The 20,615-nt window shown below is 41.8% G+C and overlaps 1 protein-coding gene across 1 annotated transcript; it reads right to left on the bottom strand.

The window, feature by feature from the left end:
- Window positions 1-5,978: 5,978 nt before the first annotated feature.
- Window positions 5,979-11,971, bottom strand: etaa1a (ETAA1 activator of ATR kinase a). The gene is made up of 6 exons (XM_070986376.1): window positions 11,699-11,971; window positions 10,803-10,934; window positions 10,460-10,530; window positions 10,156-10,268; window positions 7,992-9,523; window positions 5,979-6,190 (listed from the first exon to the last, which is right to left on the bottom strand). The coding sequence occupies exons 1-6, from the start codon at window positions 11,862-11,864 to the stop codon at window positions 6,084-6,086; spliced, it is 2,121 nt and encodes a 706-aa protein (XP_070842477.1). The 5' UTR covers window positions 11,865-11,971; the 3' UTR covers window positions 5,979-6,083.
- Between the last annotated feature and the right edge of the window lie 8,644 nt (window positions 11,972-20,615).

Here is a 20,615-nt window from a genome sequence, read left to right as displayed (position 1 = left end):
CATCTGTTTGTGATTTGGACTCCAGATTTATTTTCACACAAGCCAACATGAAAGCCCGCAGAGGCGACCTCTAAAACGTCTCTCTGGCTCTCCAAACGATCTGTGCTGTAATGGCTAAAACTACACGATTCCTAGAAATATGGATTTTCACACAGCGTCCTGGGAGTAAACAGAAACGTCAGCGTCATTCTCTGGTCAAGTTATGAGGGAACAAAGAGCGGCTTGTGTTTCAGGCTGAGATACTTTAAACACTGGTGGGACACCGAGGAGAAATCCTGCTGAATACAGTTAAAAACATGGAGCAGTTTCATGTCTTTGAACTGATTGGTGCGTGCTCTACTTTTTAAAGCTCTTGGTTTGCCTTCAAACTGGTATCAGCAGGGTTTTAGGGCGTCTTAAATGACCCTGCGCTAGTTTGTGTAGTTCCTGTTTGTTTGCCGGGTGACGTTAACCTATCGAGGACGTCAGAAAACGTCTTTAAAGTGAAACCTGTCCCACTCTTTATCTGTGTGGATGTCGTCTGTGAAAGCTGGACGTACACCAAGCCGTCCTCTCACCTGTCACTATCCTCTGTGATTGGCCGGGGAATAATTCATGGAGCAGAGTGAGGTGGAGGTGGAGGGGGGGTCACTCAGAGTTCAGTGGAACTCTCAGGTAACTTCATTTCACCTGCAGGTAAGTAAGAAGATCTGCAGTAAACACTTTCAGCCATGTTGCTGTAGGCGTCAGGTGAGGCCATGAAACGGCTCAGCTGCCCGGCAGGTCGGCCGACACCACCACAAGCTGTGTGTGCACGTGTGTGTTTAGATCTTCATGTAAATCAACCATCTTTGCCATTCAAATGAGGATGTTTGGATTTCATATCGGTCGTCTGACTCACAGGATGAGGGCCGGCCACCTGTTTCTTTCCTCTTCCCTTTCTAGGTGTTAACGTTTTCAAAATCGCCGTCGCTACGGGAAACGACAACCTCGAAGCTAGCAACCTACACGCTGAAAATGTTACCTTAATTTTAGCCTGGTTGCTAATGCAAACGTTCCACCAAAACACACACAAGCAAGGGCACCGACCCTACATCCTTGTCTGAGCGCTGCCCAGGACGATTGTGATTGGTTTGAAGAAATACAGACAAGCCAGAGCGCTTTCCCTCCGTAGCAGAATGTGCTAAAGTGCTAAAATGAAGGGTGAAGACGGGAGGACGGGACACTGCGAGGCTTTCAGTGTGAGAAACCGTATGTGTTCGAGCAGAATGCTTAAACAGTGACTGTATTAAAGCTGCATTAATGAACCTGTGGCCAGCAGGGGGCAGAAGACCTCCACAACCAGCTGACAGACACTAATGATTGGTGGCTACAAAGTCTCATCCTGATTGGTTCACACAGCCTAATGTACATTTCTCAAATTTGGGGACACGTGTTCAGTTATGAGGTCATGTGACTTCACACGACTTCCAGAGGTGGAATTTAGCTAAGATCATTTACTCAAGTACAAATACTTGTACTTGCCTTGAATCTCTTTTTTTCTTGCCATGTTGTACTTCTACTCAACTACACCTCAGAGAGAAATATTGTAGTTTTTATATTTTTTTAGTGCACTACTTTATCTGACAGCTTTAAGATTTTACACAATCACAGCTGAAACGATCAATGGATTAGTCAACCATTGTTAACAGAAGTCTTTCTTCCTGTAAAAACATTTGGTGGTTTCAGCTTCTCAAAGGTGAAAATTTGCTACTTTTCCTTTGAATGATTTGAATCATTTGGCTGTATTTGAATTGAATGCATGAATCAGAATAATTCAATGACATCATATATACAGTAGAACAGTCACAGGAGAAATTTTACTGCACTGAGTAGTTTTACTTTGAATACTTGAAGTACATTTTCCTGATTATATTTGCATACTTTTACTGAAGTAACATTCAATGCAGGAATTTTACTTATAACAGAGTATTTTTACAGTGTGGTATTAGTACTTTTAGTGTAGTAAAGGATCTGAATAGTTCATCACTGACCACCACAGATCTCGTATTAAAAAAGCCGACATTTGATGATCGATTACGTGAACAGCTGATTTTTACTTTGTGTTGTGTGTTTGAATACTAACTTTTGATCATTTATCATTGATTTATGGTTTAATTTGGAATAACTAACTTGTTCCACAATAATTAGTGCAAATATACAAAAATTAGACTGTATAACAGTCTCCACTGTGACTCTGAGTTTTGGATGAAGTATTATTGTATTAACATGTGTAACACGTGTAAACTTAATTTTTGATATTATCAATGGCAGCTTAAATGCATTTCAACGTGTACTAAAGTTACTAGAACCTACTGTTACTACGGAAACGCAGAAAAACAAAATTGACTCATTTCTTTCTTAATATTTCCATATTATTTGTACCATTTTGAAAAATTTCTTTCAACCACAAATTTTAAATAAAATCTATGAAGACGTAGTAAAAAATCCAAAAAATAAGCTTCTTTCTGCAGGAATATGAACCTGCAGTCTGCATGCTATTTGTTAATTTATTTATTTTAGAGCATAAATAATTGAATGATTCATTAGTTGATTCTATCTCAGGCATATTCAAACCGAGCTGGAGAGTAACGATATGATGAATATTTATTGATCTGAGCTGTTCTGCAGTCACACAGCATCCTGGTTGGGAATCAATGAACACCATCTGCTACTTGTCACTTTATCAAAAGCACACAAACATCCTGATTTCAGCCTGAATGCTGCAGATTTAAACATTCACAACACATAACAGTTATTATTTTAATGCTGCCGGAGCCCCCGACACACTGCAGACAGTCGGACTTACTTTGTTATTCACAGCAGACGCTTCGCTGGCTCAACTTGAGCTTTAATTCAACCAGTGAGCTTCTTTTGCTAATAAGCAGAACGTCAACATCAGCTAGAATGAATGCTCAGCCTGATAAATAATCTCCCTCTCTCCCAACACAAACTGAGTTATAAGACTCACACACACTGACATTCTGAACTTTCATTGCCAAAATGAGCTACTTTATAATTAAAAAACTACTTCAACTTGGCAAAGAAAAACTTCAGAGAAATTTCCTTTACAAATGGAGTAAAGTGAATCCTGGAGTATGTTTGGGACAAAGGCAGCGTGATTAAACTGAGGCAGATTACATCTGTGCGCCTGTGATTTGCAGCAGCGCGCTGGACTACGGTTACACACCTGTCTGCTGATAACGAGGCTCGGTTTACCTGCCGGGACGATATCTGCTCCATCAGACAGCTGCCAGACTGTTAATGAAGAGACCTGACAGGCCGAACGGACCACCTGACCACGAAGGACAGGTGAGTCCCACCGGCTGATGTCGACATGAAGGAGCATTTATTTCACTCCTCTTTCATTGATAGAAACATATTCCACAGGTGTGAGCCTAATTTTACTTTACCAAAGTCAGTGGCAGAAAGCACAAGTTTACTTCAGCATTACACTGAAGTACTATTTGAGGTACTTGTACGTTACTTCAGTGTTTCTGTTTTGCTGTATGTTACTTTATACTTCTGCTCCACTACATTTATTTGACAGCTACGGCTACTAGTTATTGTGAAGATTAAGATTTTACATCAAAAGCTGACGGTGAGTTTAGAAAATCTTTACTCAAAAGTACTTCAAGTCGCTTCACCTGCAACAATAAAATCAGAACAAATCATTAAATATGAACAAAACTCTGCATAAAATACGACAGGAGTATTCTGCTGCATAAGAAATACTTACTTACAGTATTTTTACTTTTACCTAAGTGAATCATCTAAACACAGATTAAATCTGGGTGAATTTATTCCTGTGCTGTAATGGTAGTAAAACTGTATTTTTCAACACGTTTTTTTGTGTGCTTTTTGTTAACATTGCTACTTGGTAACACTTTCGTGGAAAAATGTCCCTGCGTCGAACACGTTGTGTCTAAAAATCTAATCGGAAACAAAATGCACATGATGAACTAAATTTTCTCTTGTTAAACAAAGCTCAGTTCTATTTGAAAGTCAGAACTTGAATAAACGCGTTGACAAGCAGAACCTGAAAGCAGCGCACTGTAAAGAGATGCTAAACTGCCACTCGTTCATAAAATAGAACTTTATTCAAGATGCTCAATACATGGCACAGTGTTCAGTGTATGTATACAGCCTATACACAAATACACACTCACATGTTTGTGCATGTGTGTATATAAGAGTGTTTATACATATTTCATAAGTGGCACTTCTATTTTTCACATTAGTACAAATTCTGAATTTTGTCCGTTTTGTACACAGCACTCCTAATTTTCAGGTGACTTCAGTGATAAAGCTGGTTTGATTCTGGTTATGTTAAATGATTAGATTTTTTAAAATGTCAAGTCTAAGTCAAGTAAGGAGAGAATAAATGATTACAATAACCAACAACTCAACATAAATACAGTATGACATGTAAACAAATGCCTTCTGTAAAGAGTCTGCCTGATCATGAGGAGTCCACAGTCTGCTGCTCTTCATACACAATCAACAAGCCAATAAACTGATTTCATGTGACAGTCAGTTTGTGTTTTATCATCAAAACCAAGACAGCTGGTGGGACCTGAACAGAACTGCTTTCAGGTTTCTGTAGACAGATCACAGACAACCAGTGATGATATCGACAGTAAACATTTTATTGGTAAAACACTTTGAAATCAGTTAAAGTGCTTCACAGAAAATAAAGTGAATGAACAAGAGAAGAGCAGACGCAGTCGACAGTCAGGTTAGAAAAGTGACTCCTCGAGTTCACAATCAAAAGAAAGTGAAGTCTGCCTCCTCTCATGCTAACAGAAGCATGCAAAAAAACAAACAAAAAAAAGAATCAGGCTTTTCATCAGCAACACACAGCCAGAATATCTTCAAGGAACAGTTTGTCATGTTGTAAAACCCTACTGTCCACTACGTGTTTAGCCTAGCTTAGCACAATGACTGCAGGCAGGGGGAAACTGCTAGCCAGCAGTAACTTGACTTAAACGCTAAAGTAACTGACAGCAAACAATTATCAGCAAATTATTATCAGCAAATTATTTCCTTCATCAATGGACTGTTTGTTTAAAACATTTTTGCATCAGAAATGTACAACTGTTGCTGTAATATAATTGGACATTAAAATGAATAGTTTATCATTCTGATAAACACACTTATTTGCTTTCTTTCCATGAGATGAGAAGATCGATACCACTCTCACGTCTGTGTGTTGAGTACAGACCTGGAGTTGGGACGTGGTTAGCCTAGCTTAGCATAAAGACTGGAAGCAGAGGGAAACAGCTAGCCTGGCTCTGTCCATAGTTCAAACATGTACCTACCAACACCTCTAAAGCTCTCTGGTTAACAGTGGGTGTGTTGTTGCTTCCTGAAGTTTGGTCGTCACAGTGAGGATGCCAGGTTTGATGCCATTGTTCCTGCAACCACACCGAGCGCTCACTGAGCGTATCTGACAGCCTACACTGGTGGAGATGCGGCACAGAAATGCTGGACATATGGATACACAGTTGTTTGTCAGGAAATTGTGTAAAACCACAAACTGTCTTTCTTGCATTTTGGTTTGCGTACAGATGAAACAAATAAAGTGTGTTAATCAGAGAGCTTGATGGGTGTTGGTGGGTACATGTTTGAACTGTGGACAGAGCCTGGCTAGCTGTTTCCCTCTGCTTCCAGTCTTTATGCTAAGCTAGGCTAACCACATCCTGACTCCAGCTCCATACTTGACTTACACAGCCCTTATAATCAGACGCTTAGAAAGAAGGTAAATCAGCACATTCCTCAACTATCGAACTAAAAACATGATTTGATTTAAAAACACAAAAAGAAATCTGACAATAGAAACACGACATAAACATTATATTACAGAACATCTACAGTTTAATGCTACATGAACAAATTGTACAGGAAATGCTGTTCAAGCTGATTCAGAGATTTACGTGCTGACAGCGGTGCTGGACAGGTGGCACTCTGACAGCAGCGCAGCAGTTTCTGTCTGGCTCCGCCTTCGGCCAGGTGAGGCGAGACACTGTTCAACAGGTCTGTTGTGTTAAGAGGCTGTTAGTCCGTCAGGTGGGAGCTCGGAGGTTTTGGGCGGCCTGCATTCGCTGTCGTCGTCTCTCCATCGCCTGCTGCTTCTTCAGCTCGATCTCTGCTGCTGAACATTTGCTCACAGCTGCAGAGGAAACACAGAAGATACAGATGAAGGTGGAAACAGCTTCGATTTCATCAACAAACACTTTGACTTCGAACATCTGAAGGCGCTTATTCCACAAAGGCATCTAAAAAAAACAACTTTTAATACTGAAACCAGGACAGAATGCATCATTCACTTCAACAGATAAAAATGTAATTATAAAAAAAGACGGACAAATAGAAGATCAGTTCTATGAAAAGGGGCAGAGTCAGTTCCCTTAATTAAACGGTTGATAGAGAACTTGTAATTATAGTAACTGCAATGATTAGCACTGGGAGGAGAACTGTAAGACTGCAGGTGAGCAGCTGTGATCAGAGCTGTGCGGCAGCAGAAACATCTCAGCACAAAGAGCCGCTTACCTTCATCGCCTGCTGCAGGTTTGATGTTCGCTCACAGCGCAGGACGGCCTGCAGCTCTTCATCTGAGCCGCTCGCTGTGGCTACAAGACGTTTGCCTGAGCAGAAGCGTCGCTTTCGGGTGGAGCACTTTTCAATTGAACTGTGTTCGTGCAGAAAACTGTGGCGGCTGATAACATTAACGATCATTCATCCAGTGACGCCATTTTGTTGTGGTAAAACTAAGATTTCTGCAAACTTTCCAAGATCTTACTAATGTACATAAGAATTCATTAGGGGTTGGCATGAGTCACACGTGCTCTGAAAAAAACACATTGCTCTGTGCGATGAACGAAATGACCACAGCAGCAATGCAGCGTGTGTGTGTGTGTGTGTGTGTGTGTGCATGTGAAGGTCTGAAACGGTGCTAAAAGATCTGGACCGAGATGGTTTTTGTCTTATCGTTGTTTAAAATGAAAACACAGACGCAGACAGAGCTGCTGGTTTGAGTGTGAGGTGAATCGATGCTGAGCTACCTCGTAGCTGTCGTCTATCATGTGGTTAAAAATCATTTCACTGGCTGTAAAGAGTCCATACATCTAACACCAATTCCCATAATTCTTAGGGAACGGCCACCATATTGGTACAGGGGAAGCCACGCTCCATTAAAATTAAACTCATCATAACTCACTGAGTTTTCTACTGATATTCAGACAGTTTGTTTTGCTCCAAAGGCCAGCCATGTTTTTATGATACAGGATACTTAGTTACATTAAAACATTCTTTTCTCTTTCTGGGTGTAAACTGGCTGCCATGATGTCATTTGGATAGTAATAATAGTAACAGTGAGTCCTTTTAATAAAGTGACTCAAGCTGCTGTTTGTTACTACATTACTTCCCATGTTTGTTTGTGTAAATCACGACCAAGAGAATAAACAAACTTTACAGATTTATACTGATCAGTAAGAATACACTGTATGATGATATAATTTTGCTGAGATTCGTGCTGCTTATTTGAAGTAATAAATTGATGTTTTGTAGTAAGATATTCTGTTACTGCAGTTTCCCATTGTGGGCAAATGAAGAACATATTTGTTTTGGATTTTGGGCAACCGAAGCTGAGTGACGTCTAGCTCCACTGCACTGAAGAGAAGGCAGACGTCTCTACAGTCAATATCTCCAGAAATCAGCAACTCACATCAAAGCACTGAAGAAGCATAAACAGCTCGAAAGGTAAGAGGAGAAAACTGTAATTCATCCAATCAGAGCATCACACACTGCCTCAGTGATGTGGTTGTTTCACACTGGATGGCAGGAAGTGGACAGCAGGCGTGTTTGTTATGTGCGTGAGCAGTGATGCTCTTAACTGAACGAGCATGAAGCCTGAACGTGCTGTGACTTCACAGAGTGTCTGAAGCTGCTTTTCTGTGTGGACGTGCTCTTACCTTTGCTGCTCCATGTAGAAACTGGACTGTTGGGCTTCTTGAAGGTGAACTGGTCTTTGCGGGTATTTCCCTCTGCTGCTGGCTGGACCCTGCTGCTCCCCTGCACACATGCTGAAGTCTTGGTGGGTCCTGAAGCGTTTTTCGCTTGTGTGAATCTTAAAGAATCTGACACTGCGTTCATCTGTGCACCTGCAGTGAAGTTAGAGACAAAACCACCAGCCAATGAGCTGCCGGCTCTCCCTGAAGCACAGGGAAGAACGGTTGAGGTTTGTTTTTGGGGAAAAGGTTGCCGATTGGCTGGCTGGTTGCTGTTGTCCCAGGTTCTGCTGGCCGGTTGCAGAGCTGCTCTCTGGTTTGAAATGTGACCCACAGTCTGTTTAGTGGAAACGTTCCCCGCTCCCTGCATCTGGTTCTCCACGTCTTCACACATTTCACACAGCAGGTCGTCGTCAGCGGGGTCGTCCCAAACCGGGTCAGACGAGAAGAACGAGTACAGGTCTTCGTCCAGGAGGTCGGTGTCAGCAGGGGCCTCGGGGTGGGATGAAACCACCGCAGGTCTTTGAGGAAAGCTCTCAGCTGTTTCTGTAGCTGATGTGTTTGACGCAGCAGAAATAGTCGTGTTGTATTTGGCACTCGAGCCTCCAACGGAAGTCCTGTGAGGAAACTGTGGTTTCTGTGAATCTGACTTCACCATGTTTGATGCTTGGCAGGTACGCTGAAATCCCGCTTTGATTACGACATCTTTACCAGCTGAAGACCTGCTCTGCTGAGTGTCTTTATTTGCGGTTTCTGAGCTGAAACCCACCTTCGACTTTGTCCATGTGTCTGTCTGGATTCTTCTGACAGAGAAATTAGGATTTGACTCCAGTTTGAACGTTGTTCTCTGTCTCACGTTGTCCTTTTCTATTTTGGAAGCTGCTGATTGGCTGAGTCCAACACCTCCACTGATGGGAACATTTGCTGGTCTTTGATATTTCATTTCACTGGACGGTTTCTGGGTTGAACAGTGCTTTGGAGCAGAGAAGATCTGAGGATTTTGTGTCATCTCCAAAACCAAAGAGTCATTTAGCAAGTCATCGTTTTCCCAATCATCCTCAAACTCATCGTTTGCCAAAGTCTGTTTAGTGTTTGTCATGGAAACACCAGAAGTGGAACCATGTGAGGAAGAAGACAGTTTCCCAGAAGCCTCTTTGGAAGATCCACCAGAGGCAGGTTTTACTTGTGACGACAGCTGACTTAAATTTCCGCTCACATGTTGGGTCGGTCCATCAAACAGAAAATCCAAATCGTCTTCCATATGTTGATCCAGGTGGACCTGAACATCTGCCGCAGCTGCTGCCTTCACAGCTGGCTGAAAGCTTCCAGGAAGCGACGACGAAAAGTCTTTCTCTCCGTTTTCTAAATCCAAGATGTCCTCCGGCAGGAGCTCCAGACTCTGCTGGTGCAGGTCTTCGACTTCTTCTTCATCCTGACGAAACATGTTGAAGTCAAACTGTTTGGCCAGTTTCAGCAAGTCGTCCACTGCGTTCTGCCTGTGACAAAACAAAATCAGCTCACTGTGACGAGCGAGACATTGTGGAAACACAACATGGACACACGTTTCCTGAAGGACATGACGATAGGAAAGAAGAGCGACTCTTTATGTGATCAACCTTATTTCGCTTCCGGGCACACATCACACCCATAAATCAAAATCTAGCAGAAGAAAAGCCTCAATTTCATATTTTGAATTAAGTAAAAAAGACAACAGGAAATACATTTTTTAACAAACAGGCTGTTAAAGCTGCAACTCTTTAACAGATACAACTCGTGTAGAATTTTCTTTATTTCTTGACTTTTCTTTAGATACAATATGATGTCGATCATAACCCCCACGTGGTGCTTATCCAGGTGTCTGAAACCAGGATGTGGTGTTTACATGTACAAGACATAACCAGGATGCTCCAAAAACAAGCTCATAAGCAACTAAGTTAAAGAAACAGACTTTGAAATCATCAGAAATGATCAGAATCTTACTGGCCCTTAACTGAATGCACAGATGTCTCGTGAGCTAAAAGCCTAAAGCTCAGTCCACGGCCACGATGTCTCCACACGACAGGATCCGTGTCATAAACATCACAGCACAACAGATTTGGCCTGTGCTCGTTGGTTCTTCTGAACCTACCTTGGGGATTTCTTCTTGGGTTTGGGCACCTGAACGTCTGGCGTGCAGGGAATGGTGGCGCTGTCTCCGATCCACTGCTGCAAAGTCGGCTCTGCGTTTTCCGGTCTGCCATGCTTCAGGAAAACAGTAACAACACAACAATAATATAAATAAACACTGTTTACTGGCTCTGCATCTGATGATCTGAGCTGTGATTCGGAGCACATTCATGAACAGTGGACACAATGATAACTCTTATCAAAGTAGCTTCAAGAACTTTAAGTTTTTGGGGGCGATGTTTAATCCCAACAGGCTTGGTACTGACCTTTGGAGCGATCCTGCTAACAATCTCAGAGATGTCCACAACTCCAGCACGCTGTTTCTTTCCTCTTTTACCTGACGAAGAAAACAGAAAACAGCTCAAAACCAGTTTGTTTTGTTCAGCCAACAGGAAAACTAAACATGTTAAGTTCACAAAGCGGCAGAGAAAAATGGCTGGAGACTTTGGCGTTTTTGTTTCCTAAAGGACTACAGGAATCAATCTGTAATCAAAAGTGTAGTTTTCTGATGATCAGCTAATCAATGACTTGTCAGCGGTAACTGAAACAATGAACTTCAAGCTGAACGTCTTTCGCAATACACGTCCCAGCTGGCAGGCTGAAGATTACCGAATTTGTTGGGTGAAGGAGAGGTGGCGTCCCAGATGATGTCCTGCTGGAAGTCGGAGTCGTTGTGTGGAGACTCTTCACTGAAACCGCCACCTGTTCGAGATCTCAGGATTCTGGTCGGGGTCTTAAAATCTGGACAAGAAGAAACACAAATACAGATTCACAAAGAGATGTACAAAAAACAGTGTTTATTTCTCAGCATATTTGACCTCAATTAACTCTGTGAACCTTTTGTCTCTTTGCATGCTCCCTACATGGAGGTCAGAGGTCAAGGTCCACTCCAGTAGGACAGAGACTAAGGTCTAAATTGGGAACGCTGACTGTTAAACTGTACTTAGACGCATTCTGATGGAACATAATTTTGCGAATGAAATATAAATGTGAAGTTTTGCTAATGACTGACTCAAACTGGAAGTCGCTATTTGTTAGCTTAATGTTAAAAAGTCTGTAAGTTTTATATATTTCTGTCTATGTGGAAAATGTACACTCACATTAGACTATTAACTATTTTATTCCATTAAAAAAAAAAAAAAATCTTTCAAAGGGGTGTCCAGTGGCATCAGAGGCTTGTTTTGGCTGATGACACCAGAAAAAAACTATTAGAGCTTAGATTTTCCACGCATAAACTGAACTGTGTTGAACTTTTTGTATGCCGACCTGAACATTTAAAACTGTAGTTTGCAAACACATAATATGTGTAAATATTATTTAGTTTAACGCTACATCTTGGAAATGCAAGAAACTCTAGAATCGCGAGGATTCTGAGTGCAGTTTGGCACGTAGTTATCTGCACTCAGCTGAGCAGGTTGTTGCTCAGGTTACAGCTGACGAGAAAGGCCAGAAACAACTTCAAACACATAAAATAAGACTTAATTAACATGACTACAGTTGCTGACCTGGCTGTTGGCTCTGTGGAGAGTCGACTTCCGAGGCTGTTTTTGTCTGCTGACTCTGTCTGAAACTTCTTCTCAGCCGATTTGGTTTGGATGTGGCGGTCTGTTGATAGAGCGCGGAGCCTGTCAGACCAGGCGGAGGGTCGAGCTTCCCTCCGCCTCGGTTCATCGTTACCGGCGGTTACCTCTCGACCTGTTGACGGTCCGTCTTTTTTGCCAATAAAGGGTGAATTGTACTTTGTTATTTACAGTTTATTTTGTTGTTCATTCGACCAGTCGGCGGAGTTTTTAAACGTCCCGCCATCTTGCCGTTCCCAGAATTCCTTTCGATGGCGGCGCGTTCAAGAGCAACACAGCTGCGCGGATACTGCGCACACAGAGTTGCATTTAGGGGTGATGATTTTTCTTTATTCATTTATTTAGTTTGATATTATAGCGATTGTCACCATGAGCATTTCTAGAGTTTCCAAATGTTTTGCCATAGTCATGTCGCTGTTGCATTTAATGTGTTTGATATTCTTCAAACTTGAAGCAGATGACAGCAGCAGAAGCAGCAGCAGCAGAGGCAGCAGCATGGGTTGTTTGTGAAGCTGTCAGCAGCAGCCCTCCTCCTCCTCCACCGTTTCCCAAAGGAAGGATTAACGTGCCGTATCCTGCTGGGCAAACAGTACATACACACTAACATGACCACAGTGATGCAGCTGCTGAAAACATGTTCACTTCTTTAGAAAAACAAAAAAACAAAAAAAAAAAAACACGCAAAGTGACTGAGAGCACTGAATTATAACAGATGATGGTGGAAGCAACCAAAGTCCATCATTGCATTTAATGACAGTTTCTAAGATGATATTACAGAGTCCAGCACTGCAATAGATGATGTTAGTGAGTAATAGATGTTCAGTGGGTGGGGAAGGGGAACACAAATTCATAACAGGAAAAAAAGGATTCAGTTGACTGTAATCAAGTCTGTGCTTTGGGTTTTTGAGCAATGCTGAAACCATGTGCATGTGTTTACACCAGTCATCTGCCATAAGCCTCCACCTGGCTCTATCCAACAGCATCCACGGTTTCTCTCCAGGAAGAATTACTCAGATCGTTTCCTTAAGTAAAAGTAACAATACTCTGTTACAAGTCCTGCCTTTGAAGTTCTACTTGAGTAAAAGTACATATCACCATCAAAATGTACTTAAGGTAAGAAAAGTAAAAGTACTCACTTACGGCTCCTTCAGAGTGTTAAATTATTGAGGCTTCAAGTTTCTGAAAGATATTTTTTATCTTATGCACCCAAGATAATAATTTTTACTCACAAGTTATTATTGTGTGGACTCTGGGACTTACAGCAGTTTCTGTTTCTGTTTCATTCTAAGAAATATTTGATTACCTCTCATAAATGCACACAGCTCCAACCTGAGCAGGTGTAATCTATAAATTATCTGAACACACGTGTGAGCATCTGAGGGGCCTTTAATCTGTAACAAAGCGTCATATCTAATAAGTTGATATGTTTTCCAGGTGAAATCTAGTGACTATAACAGTTAAATATTGTGATGTAGAAGCATAAAGTAGCATGGACTGGATATATTTTAGTAAAGTACAAGTACCTCATAATTGCACTTACGTACAGTACTTGAGTAAATGTAATTAGTTACTTCCCTCCACTGGCCAATCAAAAATGGCCCGACTGGAGGAACTTCAGATTCTACTGCAAGGTCTAATACCGTCAAATAACTTAAAAAAATTTAGTTTTTGCCAAATGAAAGACAGAACATGAAGAATCGTGGAGCTCCAGATTGGTTTAGAAGGTCCAGGTCTGCTGGATCAACAGTATTGTTGTAACATCAGTCTGAATTCCATCGCTCATCATTTAGTTTCCAATATTGTTATTTTGTTTTCAGTGATTTGTTTTCATTGTGACTGATATATATATAGCTCAATATACCCAGAGTCCTGAACCAACACAGTCCAGCCACCAGAGACATGAGGGGGCTCTGCCTTGACAGTTTTATGCTCTTCAATGATGAAGTGGAGAAAAAAATGTAAATGAGTTCAACTCAAACAAAATCAACATTTTACAACATCCACAGCAGTCGTTTTTAACAACGCGTTTATAAGCTGAGCAAAATGGGAAATCCAACATGTCCACCATTTCTTCCAAAAGACTGCAGCTCTGTTTCCAGCTCGCCAGCTGTGGACTGAGGTGAAATCTGAGCGATTCATCACCATCCTGTTGGGCCGCCATGCCGACCCTGTGCCTGGCTCACAGCCAAACAGAGATACGCACCATGTTTCATGGCCTACGCGTCCGAACAGAGTACCCTGCTGCTCTGAGGAAGCACTAATCTTTGGTGCACTGAAGAAGGAATCCGTGGCAGAGCTGTCAGGACGGACAGAGGCAGCGACCTGCTTTTCACATTACAGTGGCAGCGAGCTAAATGGCTCTTTTTCCCCAGTAGACATTGTCCGTCTTTGAAATGTGATCTGGGATGCTGGCGGAGGCTCGTTAGAAAGTTAGAAAAGGTCTGAGCACTTTCAGGCCGGCGGATCAGAGAGCAGCGTCAGATATTCTGCTCTCTAATCTCACCGATCTATCACTGTCTGCTTAGAAGTGCCAGAGAGCCTCCGGGGTGCAAACTGCAGGACCAACTCTGATCTGAAATCAAACCCCAGTTTATGAGTCAGTGCGCAGCGACTGGTGGAGGCCGTGGTGCAAAGTACAAATATTAAGTACTTGTACTTTACTGTTTTCATTTGATGATACTTTATATACTCCACTACATTTACCTGACAGCTGCAGGCACGAGTTACTTTGCAGATCAAGATTTCACCATATGATAAACCTATAAATATAATGCATTATTAAAGATTAAAGCACTGGTTCCAGACCCTTTTGACTTATGACCTCTTACAAAAAACAAATGTTTAGTTGGGGCCCTTCATCATGTTTATAAGCTGTTAACAGTTCCAAAAAAGACATATTTCCCCTCAAACTTCTCACTTGGTTTCATTTCAATAATTGATCCAATCATCCAATTTTTCACAAAAAATCAACAACTCTAACATCGATGCTTCAGTATTAACAAACCAACAATGTCACATAAAATCAGAAATCAGCCACAGGAGACATTTTACTACTGCACAAAGTAATTAAGTAAATTATCTTCTTTCACCACTGACCCTGTCCCACTTACCAGCACATCAATCCATCAGTAAAACAGCAGTTTTCATTCATTTGCTCCCCAAATTCCAGCTTCTGACTACATGTGTGATACTTCATTTGCTGTTTCAGAAGATTTCAAACTGAGGTAGCGTAATGTCTGATGCACACACGGTGGGCAGGTGTGCAGGAAAATTAAATCATGCAAAAGAAAGTGACGTATTTTGGCAAAAGTTTATTCAAAATGTGATACTTATAGAAATGATGGACAAAACCACCAAGACAAGACCTTAGTGGGCATTTTAAACAATGCCATCACCAGAACACTCACACAATGGGTTCACAGGTTTGTGTTTCCCCGCAGTGGAAAATGATCCTCATTGTTGCACTTTTATAACATCCAGCAGATCTTTCAGGTGCACATAAACACGCTTTCTTTCTTTTATTGGCCTGTTACTGCTCTCAAGGGGCATCTGTGGATGTTTCAAGTCAAGTTTCAGTCATTCTTTTGTGTAGTGTTGCTCCACCTGCAGCTTCCAACACTTGCAGAACAGCTCCTTTACAGCAGTGTCCTTTTTGCTTATCCTCTTTTGATTTTCCTCTGCAGGATCTTTCTGCAGGTGCAACATTTTGTAGTTCCACCTTAACCAACTCCAAAAGTAAAATCCTGCTTTTACAGTACATGAATGCATGAGGCAGAAGTCAGTATGTTTTCCTGATTATACTTGCATACTTTGTCCAGAAACTATCAGTGTTTCAGCTCATTTGTTCGAGACTGACACAAGATGATGACAATTTAAAAATAAGACAAGAACAAGACAGTTTAGAGCAAACATTTGTATTTGACTATAGTGTCTGTGCTTCCTTTGACTCCACTGGAATTTTACAACAAAGGAAAAATATCTGCTTTGTGGTATTTATAGACACATATTTTTCCCTAAATAGAGTGTTAAAAAAGACACCAGAGTTCAAAGATGTGGACAGGGTGGGATGTCTAATACAAAACAGTGCAGATGTGGCTCACTTACAAGAAGACAAGCGTTGGGAGGGAAAGTATTTTTAGCACATATTAAACAGAAAAGTGAAACTGGATGAGGTCTGACTTTGAAATCAGTCCGCATGAAGCAAACTCAAGTGAGGCAGACTTGACGTCATGCGTCCAGTGTTTCCCCTTTGAGCCGCAGCCGGTTAACAGACGGAGATGGGCAACGTTTCCTCCATCACAAGCTTGAAAAGAATTCCCATCGACGTGCTCTTCAGCTGGGCTGCCAGAGCGGCGAGCAGTCCAGAGTACACAGTTTACAGCTCGCCGCACTTCAAGTCTAATGTTCCACAAGCCTCCCTTCAGATTTCCACTTCAACACCCACTATAATGCGTGCAAACGACTCCAGTTACTGTTTCATTACTGGCCTATAAACTCTACGATAAGTGGCTCCGTCACATCCATTTGAAAGCTGTCCAAGACGTCGCCCACAAAGTGCCCGCTTCAGAGCGCAGCGTGCATGTGTTTCGGCTGGACTTAATGCTGCATTTATTGCCACTGACTGGCCCATTGTAATCTATGTCAGATGGTGTCCCAGCTTTTTGTTTTTGTGAGAAGTACAAAGCAGGAACCCAAGAGGACTCAGAGGCATGCCGAGACTTCCAGAGGGGCTGAGGAGGAAAAGCAGAGCATCTTCAACATGCAGCTTTCAGGTGAGTTCAGGGTTCATGCTTGGTGTAAGGTCACGGCAGAGGGCAGCTTCAGCTGTTCACCAAAATAAGCCAATGTATCAATCAATAAGCCAAGGAACCTACAAAAAGCTTCATTTTTATTTGGTTAGCCTCTTCTAGTGTCTTAATAGTGCCAAGGCACAGCAGTGCTTTGAGCTTAATACTAATCATAGCTTTAACATACTCACAGTGACAATGCTAACATGCTGATGTTCAGCAGGTTCACCCTCTTAGTTTAGCATGCTAGCATGCATTCAGTTGAGGCTGATGGGAATGTTTTGCAGGTATTTGATCATAAAAAACTGGAAAAACTGGAAAAACAAAAAATGTGACCTGATGATGGTGCTAGATGAAAAGTCAGAGGATCATTACAGTTATTAAAGTTCATCCTGAGGGGAACATGAATGTCTGAACCAGACTTCATGACAATCCATCCGCTAGTTGTTGAGCCATCTCTCTCTCTCACACACACACACACACACACACACTTGACGGTGGTGCCAGAAGAAAAGTCAGAGGCATCATCCAAGTCATCAAGATTTGTCTTCTGGGGACCATGAATTTCTGTACAATGGACTGACTGACCAATCCACGCTGCCATACGTGCCTGCCAGTAGTGGGACTTTGGCCACCGCTGGCTAACACTGGTTAAAGATGTGAGGCAACGACCTGAGGCCATCATGTTCTGAGGTGCTCATGAGCTCTCAAACCAGTCCATAAGTGTTCCTTAGGCCACAGTTTGTGCCAGAGAATCACCTTGTTGTGGTGAGATATTTAATTTCACAAGAACTGGCTCGGTCACGGTGGGCGCAGAGAACCAGGGCGGTTCTGATGAAACATAGAAGAGGATTTCAGAGCCAAACACAATGGATCTTGAAAGCATAAGAGCTAATTGTGTTTGGTAATGCATCTGAACATTTATCAAGCTAGTCTGTTTTCTCTGCAAATCTAAAACACCTGCAGGAATGCTTTCATTTGTAGACTGTAAGTGCTGCAGGCCCAGCTGTCAGCACGCAGCATTTTAGAGTCCAGTGTCTGAACATGCAACGGAGCAATGAAAGCAGTTGTCCAAAACCTTCATTCTTCCCAGGATGACAGTACTATTTGGCTTGTGTCGGCTCAGTCGACTAAAAGCCAGAGCGCTCTCCACTGGTCTTATTCTCCTGTCGTTCCCTGGACGCTGCTCACGGAGTCTGGAGAAATCCCCCTCCGCCGTTCCAAAAGCGAGGACTGTTTGGATTTATGGACGAGCTTTACTGGACTGTTGGGAACCGGCATGCAATCACTGCACTGCAATGAAATCCTGACATTATTCTGCCTCGACCATAATTGACTTCATTTTGACCTGAATGAAGACATTCAATCCAATTCAGTGAAATTTCTGTTGCATGTCATTCCAGTCCTCAGAAAACTCTACAATACTCATCCAGCTGCACTTTTTTTATAGACAAACTCATCTAAAGGATGCAGAGGGGGAGGAGAATATGTGAGGCCACAGGGGGAAGTAAAAATTTAATGGAAATTACCTTCTTGGACTCTTAGGACAGATGAACTACTGTTTACTGAAGGGGCAATTTTCAGCTTGGTTTAAATTAACACAGTTTGTCTACATTTACAGATTAATTACAAGTAGCTGTGCCTTGTGTCCTTTAAAGGAACATTTTAGGAACTCTAAATCTTAAAATAGGTTGTGTTTAGCCTAACTTAGCTCAAGCACAAACTGAAGGAATCTGCCAACAAATGAAAAATGACAAAGACAAAATGACTTAAAGGTGACTTAAAGGCTGGAAGCGGGGGGAAACAGCCACCGAAAAGAGCGCAAAAATAAACCAGCTAACAACCTCAGTCGTCATTAGAAATTCTAAATAGTATAAATTGTATTTTACTTGCTGTTTTCATGCTCTGTGATAATGCTGTAATGCTGCTGTAATGCTACAAATTAAGTTACTTACTTAATGTCTTAAAGTTCTGTGCGTCCAACTCAGAGATAGGTCCAGGGCATGTTTAGCCTAGCGTAGCACAAAGAATGAGAGCAGGGGGAAAGTGCTAGCCTAGCTTCATCAAAAGAAAGAGATTTTTATTGAAGAGGTGTCGAATGAAATGTTAAAATGAGACATTGTGCTTTAGCAACAGTTAGCACTGGAGCTAACTGTACAGAATGGCTGACTCAGGTCCTCGCAGTGTTTATATAAGCTCCTGTTTCTTCACGCTCTGCTGCTATGATGGATGGTCACAGAGAGGAAGGATTCAGTTTACTAGAAACAGAGGAAGTCACTACCATCAAACCCCCACAATCTCCGTCACCCACCAGCACATGCACAGACACCACTAACATGGAGTCATCAGCCAAGGTCACGCTCACCCTCCAAAACACACAAACACATAAAACCCTCAGTGTGTCCGGTTGTCAGCGTCACTGATGAACAATGTGTGTGCGTTCTTCTACTCTTAGGCCTCATTTCTGATAAGATTAGTCTCTCTTGTTCAGGGTGAAGGCATGGATTACAATCATTACAACTTTCTAACTTTTGGGACACAATGAGCAGTAATGGGACATTACATAAAATATCATTCAACATAATCACTGAACAGGGGCAGCACGGTGGGACAGCAGGTAGTGCGCGTGCCTCACAGCAAGAAGGTCGCTGGTTCGATTCCCGGGTCGGGCCTTTCTGTGTGAAGTTTGCATGTTCTTCCCGTGCATGCGTGGGTTCTCTCCGGGTACTCCGGCTTCCTCCCACAGACCAAAAACATGCTCATTAGGTTGATTGGTGACTCTTAATTATCCTTAGGTGTGAGCGTGAATGGATGTCTGTCTTGTGTGTTGCCCTGCGATCGACTGGCGACCGGTCCAGGGTGTACCCCGCCTCCCGCCCGTTGACAGCTGGGATAGACTCCAGCCCCCCCCGCATGGATGGATAATCACTGAACATTTCAATTAAACACATAATTCAAATATAGCTGTACTTCAGATTTGATATTAGATGCATATCTATATGAAACTCATCAAAAAGCAACCTGAGATATGAGGAACTTCCTATCTTTACACATGACCTTGTCTTTTTTTATATTTCTATACTTGTACCTTTATTGAAATAGGATATCTGCCCTCTTTCTCACTTTGTACTACAGCTGCTGCACAACAATTTCCCTCAGGATAAATAAAGTTCCATGTGATCTGATATGATCTTAAGTTTTAGAGTTATGGATAGAATAAGGTTCAGATTAATGTATTGAAGTTCCTCTCCCATAAAAACTCATCTCTGTTCATTTCATACTTGTGTCTCGAGATCACAAGTTCTTTATTTCGTTATCTTGAGAACAAAGTTTGTTTTCTCATGATAACCGGTTAATGTGTCAGTTTGTTTCCTCTTCTTACTTAATGCTCATCAGATATCAGGAGTGCCAACATGCATCAATGCCGTCTTAACAACTGTAGCAACTGACTGAATCTGAAAATGTCAGATGGAGTACCTGTTATTGATCAGCACATCAGACTCTACTTCAGTTTTACTTATCGACATCCAAACTTTATTATACTATTCAAACACCCACCAATATGGGCAGTTTCTTCTGGTTGCAGCCTCCTTCAACATGTCTGTTGATCACTATATGTAAGCCTGTCCCTTACAGTATGAAGCCAACAAATGGCAAAACTTCATAAAAAGTTGATATGATTTGCTTTGAAAATCCAAAAACCCACAGAGCAGTAAGTGTATGTGTTTCACTGTTACGGATATTATGAAGTTGCTTCTCATGATAAACTGCCACGTTATTTTGAGAAATCGGATAAAAAGATAGATTAACCGGTCATCACGAAAAAGCGAGCCTTTTTTTTAAAATCTCAAGTTAATTAATTTAAGCCTTTGATTCTCTCATAAATTGTCCTTTAAATATCAAATTGTGTTGGACCATGAAACTGAAATGTTTGCAAAATACCACAAACAAACTGTTACATTTCTGAAGAAAAAAGTCATTTATGTTTTCAAGGTCCCACATTGTAGAAAGTGAATTTTCCATTATTTTGAATCACAAAGCAGGTTCGGGTGCTG

Source organism: Chaetodon trifascialis, chromosome 2 (assembly GCF_039877785.1).
Source record: "Chaetodon trifascialis isolate fChaTrf1 chromosome 2, fChaTrf1.hap1, whole genome shotgun sequence".
NCBI classification, from domain to species: Eukaryota; Metazoa; Chordata; class Actinopteri; order Chaetodontiformes; family Chaetodontidae; genus Chaetodon; species Chaetodon trifascialis.
Note: the sequence above shows the minus strand (reverse complement) of the source record. Positions and strands in the feature narration are given on the sequence as shown.